An 8548-nucleotide genomic window follows, 5' to 3' on the forward strand; every position below is an offset into this window, starting at 1 on the left:
CCTTCCTCCCACCCCGTGAATCTCTCTTTTCTTGTCCGTAAAATGGGGACGAGTCCAATTCCCAGCGTTGCACTGAGAAGCAATGAGACGCTGCTAATTTGGCTTCAGAAAATGTTAAATGAATACCCACAACACACCTCATACTCATTTGTCAGAGGTAAAGCTCTTTAATCTCAGAGCGCCCCTCCCAACTCCCGATCCCGACCCTCCACTCTCTCCCCCACACCAGGGCCGGAGAGTGAGGCCCCCTGCCCCCCACCTTGGGTGGACGAGGGCCCTTTAAGGCACCTGTGGGGGTGGGGGGAGAGGGGCGGGAGCTGGTAACGTCCTGGATGCAAGGACGGGTTTGATTGGCAGGCTGTTGTGGGATGGAACCAATGAGAGGGTGTCAGACGCAGGAACAGGATCGGGCCATCCCTGAGGGGGCCAGAGGGACAATTGTCTGGACTTCGGCAAAAGACGACCCCAGCCCCAGTAGTGTAAAGAACGTAAATTTAAGGCCACAGGCCAATCCTGGGCACAGGAAGAGGGTTGGCCACGCCCCCAGAAGTGGAGCCAATCAGGTGGGGGAACTCAGGAAGGGTGATGGCTCTCTCGGGAGATTGGTCAAGCCCTTTACAGTGTTCGAGCCAATCAAGTGAAGGAGCTGCCCGTTCACTGTGCTGAAGTCGAGGGCCACTACCCAATCCTGGAGCTTGACTGTGCTCTTTCAGGAATGGAGCCAATGCCGTGCGAGCAAAGCCCTTGTTGCTAGGCAGAAAACGACGGAGTTGGCCAACTAGCCACGCCCCGATCGGGGAGCGAGACAATCCCTTAATAGAAAGAATCTGTCTCTGGGCAGAGAGAAAACAGACCCAATCGGGAAACTGGACAGGCCTCGCTCATCCGCGCGGGAGCGGTCGTGGGCTGGAAGGGCGGCGGGGGTTGGCAGGGGCTGGTCAATCCTGGCGGCCCGGGAGGCCGGTCCCGGATCTGACTCGGATTGGCGGGCCCCGGGGGCGGGGCAGGGGTGTAGTGTGGGGGTGGGGCGGACGCCGGGCCGGGAAGCTCCCTGGGCCTCAGTATTTCCGCTTCAGCTTCTGGAAGTCGCTGGTGTTGAGCCGTGGCCGCGGCAGGTCCCCGAAGACCTGAGTGTCCTCGGCCTCCCGCAACACCAGCGCGCGCATGCTCGCCGCGATACGGTCCAGGTCCGGCGAGGAGGGCTGCGGGAACGGCGACACGGACGGGGTCAGAGCCTACACCCTGGGCTCCAGGTCCTCTCCTAGCACTTTTGCCCCTGCGATGCCTACGGCCAGGAAGGCCCTTCACCCTGTCCTGCTCCATTTAGGGCTCTGCCACCCAACTCAAAACACCACCTCCTCCAAGAGCCTTCCTGCTCCTCTCCTCCCCCCGTTCTCGGCCTGCTGTGCGCACACACAGAGGCCCGTCTCACCGCCGTCCTTCCACATAGTGGAAGTGCTGCCTGTCTGCTGACCATCACAGCTGTGTGCACCCAGAGGGTCTCACATCTAAGGATCCGGGTTCGGGATTCAGTCAGGTTCTAATCAGGCTTCTGCCACCCACTAGCTGTCAACAGGGATTTTACCTCCCTAGGTTTCAGTCTCCCCTTCGAAAAACGGGGCTGATAACAGGGTCTGAGATAATCAGCATAGTGATTGCTAAAGAAGGGTTGAACGACCATGTCACCAGCGCTGTAGAGAAAGGAGCCCTCTCCCTGTCAGTCTCCACTGGGGAGGGGTCCTGTCATTCTGCCTGCAGCCCCAGCACCTAGTACTACCTCCCTTAAGGCCCCTGTCACCCTGAGCTGGGCCTGACGCCCAGCGGAATGGGAGAGGCCACTAACAGAAGCTGGACCCGGGCCCTCTCGGCCAGCCCAGGACCCAGCACTCAGGCCTCAAAGGTTCAGTTAATTAACTGTGTTTCCACCAGTGACAAACAAGGACAGCAGCAGCTGATGGGCCCTGCTAGTCTGTAAATGAGGACACTGAGAGGTGTCACAGGGAGGGGGAACCATGGGATGCAAGGCCTCCTCCTTGCAAGTCCATAGCTCTTTTCCAAAAGTAAGCTAGGTTCCAATCCCAGCGCTGCCCCTTACGGGCTGAGTCTCAGGAAGTCATGTGTATTCTCAGTGCCTCAGTTTCCCCTCTGCTTCAGGGAGCTTTAGTGATGGGAGATAAGGACCCACCCAGGCCAGCCCAGGAACTCCATGTGTAGGACAGTGTGGGAGGGAGGAACAGAGGACAAGGGAGGTGGCACAAATTCCAGGAGGGGCCAGGAATATGTGGGGTGGGGGTGGAAGGTGATCTGACCCCTCTGAGCCTCAGTTTCCCCATCCGGAGGGGATACTAAAATACTTGTGCCCTGTGCAGACCACGTATTCTATACGTATTCTATATTCTGGTCCTATATTCCAGGAGCTGTTACTGGAAAGGAGAGGCTGCTTTCTCTACAAGGCACTGGGGCACATTACAAGGCTGAGATAGTTAAAACTGCAGGGCTCTAGCCCAAGAGCCAGCCTTATGAGTAGGAGGGGAGGATCAATCCTGAGAAACGTGGCATCCACGTCCGAGGGCTTCCTGGAGGAGACAGCTCTGAGCCCTTCCTGACATCCTCCTCCCCACCTCCCATTTGCCCCTCACCGGCCCGTTCTCCTCATCGGATGACCGAGCTTCTGTCCTCTTCTCCTTGAAGGCCCAGACGGGCACGGACACGGGCAGGGACTTGGCGTACTGCTGTGTGGGCAGGGCTGAGGCCGGGGGCACTGAGTAGGCTGGGGGCCCAGCGGGGGTCTCCTCGCTCAGGCTGCCATCTGGGAGAGAAGGTGGACTTCAGCCCTGTCCCTGCCTTCCTCCCAGCTCCCCACCCCCCTCTCCAGGGATGGGGACAGCCTGTGACACTCACCATCCGTGCTCTCAGGGTCTGACTCGCAGAAGGGGGGCAGGTCCTGGAGCGTGGTATCCTCGTCCATCACAAAGAGTCCTGTGGATGGCATTAGAGGCCCGGGCCAGTTGAGTCCCGCTGGACTCCATGCACTCTAGACTTCAGCCACTGCCACCGCCTCCCCGTTCCCTGCACTGGCCAGGCCCTTGCAAGCCTCGGGGCTTCTGGAATAATTATTCCCTCTGCCACGAACACCTTTCCCCTGGTTATCTGACTGGCCTTCGGCAGAAATAAATCCAGTTTCTCTCTATGTGGTACATCCCCAGGTGAAAGCAACTGGCTGGACGAACATGAAATCTGTAAGATCTGTTTGGGATGAACTGACTCAAAATACAGGCTGAGAGAAATATGAGATGATTATGATCCCTGTTTGACAAATGGGGACCCGGAGGCACAGAGAGATTCACTCACTTGCCCTTAGTCCCACATCTAATTAAGTGCTGTCACCAGGATTTGAACCCAGGCCACCTGGCTCCAGAGTCTGTGCCCTTAACCCTATGAGGGTTTCTCCAGCAACAGTGAGGAAATCAGCCGTTGGTAGTAACAGTAACAAATGAGTAACTACTTACTGAGTCCCCCACCCACCCACTGCCAGAGAACTCCTACTCACTCTTCAAAGCCCTAATGTTACAGTGCAGTCTCTGGGAAGCATCCAACCTCCACGTTTCCCCCAATGCAGCCAGTTGCTTCTTCAGCTGTTGCTTGTATCCCTGACTCCTCTTTAACTCCTGTCTTTGCTCTCACAGGCATTAGGCACCCCAGATTTGGAAACAAGTTCTGTTCTACTCATGCACCCGGCTCAGGAGGCTCCCTCCCCCGCCATGGCCTCCACAGGGCACTGCTTCATGTCAGGACTCCAATTCCTTGGCCAGACCCAGAGTCCCTAGAGAAAAGACCCCCAGTTGGCTTTCTCTGTGCCCAGCATCTCCCAGCACAGAGCTGGCCCCCGGACATGATGGAAGGAAACTGAAGCTCAGAGAAGAGAAATGATTCGCTCAAGGTCACAGAGTGAGTCACAGGCAAGCCTGCAGCTTCCATGAACATTAGGGCTCAGAGACAAGCAAGCTGTACCCCTCCAGAAAAACCCACTGAGGAGGCAACTTACCAAGAACCACCCCGGCCTCTGCCCCTGCCCTTCTCACCTCCATTATCGCTGACGCCCAGCCGCTCCCCAGAGGTCTCTGTCTCCGTTGGCTCGTCCTCGTCCTCCTCATCTTCCTCCCTGGCCAGGGTAGGCCGGGGTGGGCTCCGTGCAGGGCTGGGCGGCTGCGGTGCTGGTGGGGGCACAGGGGGCCGGGCGGCGGCGGCAGCCCGGTGGGCCAGGGCGATGTCGTGGAGGCAGCGGCGGGCAGCCTCAGCCAGGGCCCCTCGACCGTGGGCTGCATAGGCGCAGGGGCCCGGGCGGGGGGGCGGGGGGGGCGCAGCCGTCAGCAGCACCAGCTCCGTGCCCGTCCGGGCCCGGAAGCGCTCGGCAGCCCCCACCACGGCCTCCCACAGCTCCTCGGGGCGCCCCGACGCCATCCGCGCCCTGCGGGGCAGAGCACGACACAGTGGGCTGAGGCTTCGCTGACTTCGCCGTCCACACCCAGCCCCGTGTGTCCACCAGCCCCTGGACTCCACCCCCATCCCTCCTCTCCACCTGATCCCAGCTGAGCTCCGCATCTTCCCCCCAGCCCCCTACTCCCCCAGGGCTCCTCCCCGTCCAGCCCTCCAGGCCCTGTCCTCAGCCCCCAGCCCCATCCCTCGTCCCCACAGCCCCGCTCTCTCCTCTTGGCCCTGCCCTGTCCAATACGGGAGCCATCAGCTACATGTGACTAGGGAGCACTTGAGATGTAACTGATCCAAAGTGAGAGGTGCCACGAGTGTGAAATCCACACGGGGTTTTCAAGACTTAGCACAAAAAGGTAGGATGTAAGATATCTCATGAGCAATCTGAAGTTGATTAAATGTTGAAATGATCACATTTATTTATGCTGGCTAAATAAAATATAGGGTGAAAGTGAATTTCATCTGTTTTCTTTCCACTTTTTTAATGTGGCTCAAACAAGATTTGAAATTATACAGGTGGCTCAGATCATATTTCTGATGGATGGTGCTGCCCTGGACCATCGCCCCAGCCTCCAGTCCAGCTGGCACACAGCCCCCCAGGGGGTCCTTCTACCCCTGGAGCTGCCTCTGCTCCTCCCCCGCATCCGCAGGACAAGGTCACAGCCCCTTAGCCCGGCACTGGAGGGCCTGCCCCCGGCCTCATATCCTTACACGCTCCTTCAGTCAAGGTGGACCCCCTCTACCTGGACCACTTGTCCTCCATGTACTTGTCACTCCTGCACTCACCCCTAGCTCAGGTTGGCCCCTCCCCACCTGTGGGCTCCCACAATGTCTGAGTGACCCCCGTTCTAGCACATATCCCTCTGGGAGCACTGCCTAGATCCACATCCATTTCCCCAGCCAGTGTGGGCGTCCCCTGTCAGATTCATCTCTGAGACACCAGCCTTGCCCAGCACATGCCAGGTCTCAGAGAGCGGGGGTTGAGCAGAAAATGGGGTGCTGGCTGTCCTCTGCCCACAAAGCTCTTGCACTTCCTACAAGACTGTCCGGCAGGTCCTCTGGAAGTCTTCCCTGACCCGCAGGATGGATCAGATGCCTTCCCTAGACCCACAATGCCCTGGGCTACCTCCACTATAGCTCATGTCACACGAGCTTGTGACAGCTGTACCTCTGGCTGCCTCCTCCATCAGAGTATGAGCAACCCGAGGTCAGTGATCCGTGGCCCCAAGACAGGTCTGCCCTAAGCAGATAATCTGCTTGGATGCATCTCCTTACAAGGTGAGAAGAACAAGGGACAAGGGGCCTGGCTTCCTGCCCTGACTGCTGTGTGACCTTGCACCACTGAATGGCCTTCTCTGTGCCTGTCTTCTCCCTGTAAACCAGTGGTTGAGCTAGGCCTGCTGGGCCGCTGAGGAGCCTCCGCAGAGAGGCAGCAAGCTCCCCGTCACTGGAGGGATTCAAGCAGGGCTGTGATCTAGCCCTCCAGGGTTGTAGAAGTTTCATTTCAATTCGCAGGCCCTTTGTGACTCAAGATCATAGAAGCCAGTGTTTGCTGAGCACCTACTCTGTGCAAGGACTCTGCACCCGTCATCTCCTCTCCTACCTGACCCACAAAGGTGGGAGCTGTTACCTTACATATGAGGCAGTTGAAGCTCACTGAGTACAAAGCCCTTGCGGTGAGGCACAACCAGTACCAGTCCTGACAGACCCTGAAGCAAGTTTATACCACACCTCCCACAGGCTAGGCAGGGGCCCGAGTGTGTCATCAACAATCTCATTCCACCCTCCCACCACCCCTATGAGGGAGGAGCTATGATCACCCCACTTTACAGTTGCAGATGGAGGCCCGGGGAGATTCAATATCTTGCCTGGGGTCATTCAGCTAGAGAGATGGACAGCTGGGACCTGGATCTGGCAACCTGTTCTTAATCCCAAATGCCATCCTGCCTACCTTATGAGGAAAGATTTATGATCTCCTAGTCCAGATGGGAAAAGTGAGGCTCAGAGAGCTTAAGGCACTGGCCAGAAGGCACACAGCTAGAAAGGGCAGAAGTGGGGTGAAACTGCTGTCTGCCTGACTCCAAAACCCAACAGAACTGGGAGCTGCACAGGGTCTCACAGCCACTCCTTGGGTCATCCCCATCTGATGGAGGAAACTGAGGCTCAGGGCAGGGAAATGACTGGTCCAATGTCACAAAGCCTTGTAGTGCTAGGCCAGGGGGCTCTCACTCCCTTGGGACACCAAGATTCAACTCCTCTCTTAGACAACATCTCTAAGAGTAGATCAAACTCCTACAGCTTAGAATAGCTGAAAAGACTGAAGTGGGAGTGAGTGGGTCATGAGGGTCCCACACACCTCAAAGAGGAGAAGGGTGATTCACTCAGACCTCTCTGCCAAGGCTTGGGAGCTCTCTGGCGTCGGTTACCCAACAGGAGAGTAGCCAAGACCAACAGGAGAGTAGCCAAGCCAAGTACCCCACAGGAGAGCCTCCCACCCCTTCAGCTTCCGGAGGAAGTCCTGTATCTTCCAAGGAGCTTAGAGATGGAAGATCCCCCCTCCCCCCAAATGGAGGTGTTCAAGATTAGGGAGAGAGGGAGGTAAGACCTGTCCTCCACAGGAGGAGGAAGGGACAGGTAAGGTGACTGGCCTTTTAGGATGAGGTGAGGAGATGAAGTGAGGAAAGTGACTCCAGGAAGAGATGAGGAAAGAGGAAAAGCCCCCCAAGGAATGAGGGATGCTAGCGAAGTCCCCTCCAACCACCTGTCAAACTGGAAGTAAACCCCTCCCCCGCCCCAAGGTGGGAGGAACTCGAGGATGCACCCAGTGGCCGGGGGCAGGTTAATGTCTGGGGTCTTTCTCTACCGCTCAGAGTCCCCACTTCGCCCGGGGGTCCAGGGAAAGACCCACTTCTCTAGGAAGAAAACAGGAAAGCCCGCCCAGGTGGGGGCCAGGACCGGAAGTCCCTCCTTTGGACGGGTGAGGGGCGCCCCGAGGCCCCACCGAGTAACCCCCCGACCCTGTGGACATGGTCCACGGCCAAAGTAAAGCTCCTAGTGGGTCTAGAGACCAGAGGATAAGGCTGTCTAAGCGTTGCCTCGGGTCAGACACGACGGTTCCCGCGGGCGACACCTTTCCAGCGCTCAGCGTAGGGTCACTGGGCGATTTCTGCCCTCTGATCTACGCTGGCTATACCCCTCCCGCGAGCGGCTCGCCCTCCCAGCGCCCCTCTCCTCCGGACTGCCAAATTCTCCCCACACCGCGGTTCACAACGCCGCCTCCACTCACGTGCCCGTAGCCAGCATGGCCGGCCCGGCACCGTCGCCGCCCTCAAAAGACATGGCGGCGCCTTGCGTCACTTCCGCGTGGTTGGCCCACCTCCACTCTGCACACTCCGCCTCCCTTATCCCGGCCGCCCGAGACCAACATGGCGGCCACGGGGGCTTCGCCGGATCACAGTGGGGCAATAGCGACGGCAGGGTGCCCATAAGAAAGATGGTGAAAGAAAAGCTTCAGCTTGCTCGGAAACATTTCCCCAATAAATATGGGGAAAATGCACACGCACACTCAGGACCACAGTATACTAATGCAAGCCGACCTAACGTCCCTCCCCCATAATAACCTCTTCCACAGAACTGGTGGAAAGCAGGGCCCGTTAATGACATGGCAACCAGCCTGGCATCATTTGCCCATAATATATATATGTGCTCTCTCCAGCCTATCCCCCTCAGCACCAAGGCTGGCAAAGATCCAACATGGCACCCTTTCTTGCTTCGGTTTGCCCAGCTTCAATATGGCGGCTCAGAACGCTTTCTCTCGACGGTGACTCAGGAATTCGTCTGGGACCGCTTCGTCCCCGGGGATACTGACGGCTTCATCCCGTTAACCCGAGTCCTTCGGGGCCTCGTGGGATGTACAGCTCCTCTCACCTTTTTCTTTAACTGTTTCTCTCTTCCAGGACCTTGCTTTCGCGCCCCGCAGAGAGATGGGACTGCCCCGCATTAACATGGCCGCAGCTGACCAGCCTTGTCCGTGCCCTCGAGCAAAATGGCATCTCTTTGG

General features: G+C 57.9%; 1 protein-coding gene across 2 annotated transcripts; it reads right to left on the reverse strand.

Moving 5' to 3' along the window:
* Positions 1–144: 144 nt before the first annotated feature.
* Positions 145–8515, reverse strand: AKT1S1 (AKT1 substrate 1). Of its 2 annotated transcripts, none has more exons than XM_061172587.1 (5): positions 8416–8515; positions 4083–4468; positions 2902–2979; positions 2640–2809; positions 145–1202 (listed from the first exon to the last, which is right to left on the reverse strand). In XM_061172587.1, the coding sequence occupies exons 2-5, from the start codon at positions 4459–4461 to the stop codon at positions 1059–1061; spliced, it is 771 nt and encodes a 256-aa protein (XP_061028570.1). In that variant the 5' UTR covers positions 4462–4468; positions 8416–8515; the 3' UTR covers positions 145–1058. The 2 variants fall into 2 exon arrangements, with proteins under 2 accessions (XP_061028570.1, XP_061028569.1); XM_061172586.1 differs by lacking the exon at positions 8416–8515 and adding an exon at positions 7775–7827.
* Positions 8516–8548: the final 33 nt, after the last annotated feature.

The sequence above is a fragment of the Eubalaena glacialis genome, chromosome 18, assembly GCF_028564815.1.
Source record: "Eubalaena glacialis isolate mEubGla1 chromosome 18, mEubGla1.1.hap2.+ XY, whole genome shotgun sequence".
Classification (NCBI taxonomy): Eukaryota; Metazoa; Chordata; class Mammalia; order Artiodactyla; family Balaenidae; genus Eubalaena; species Eubalaena glacialis.

Coding starts and splice junctions, on each gene's coding strand:
- AKT1S1 (XM_061172586.1), bottom strand. CDS start 7,827: ATGTCTTTTGAGGGCGGCGACGGTGCCGGGCCGGCCATGCTGGCTACG. Junction 2,980..4,082: donor GGGCGTCAGCGATAATGGAG/GTGAGAAGGGCA, acceptor TGCCATCCACAG/GACTCTTTGTGATGGACGAG. Junction 2,810..2,901: donor AGACCCTGAGAGCACGGATG/GTGAGTGTCACA, acceptor CTTCTCTCCCAG/ATGGCAGCCTGAGCGAGGAG.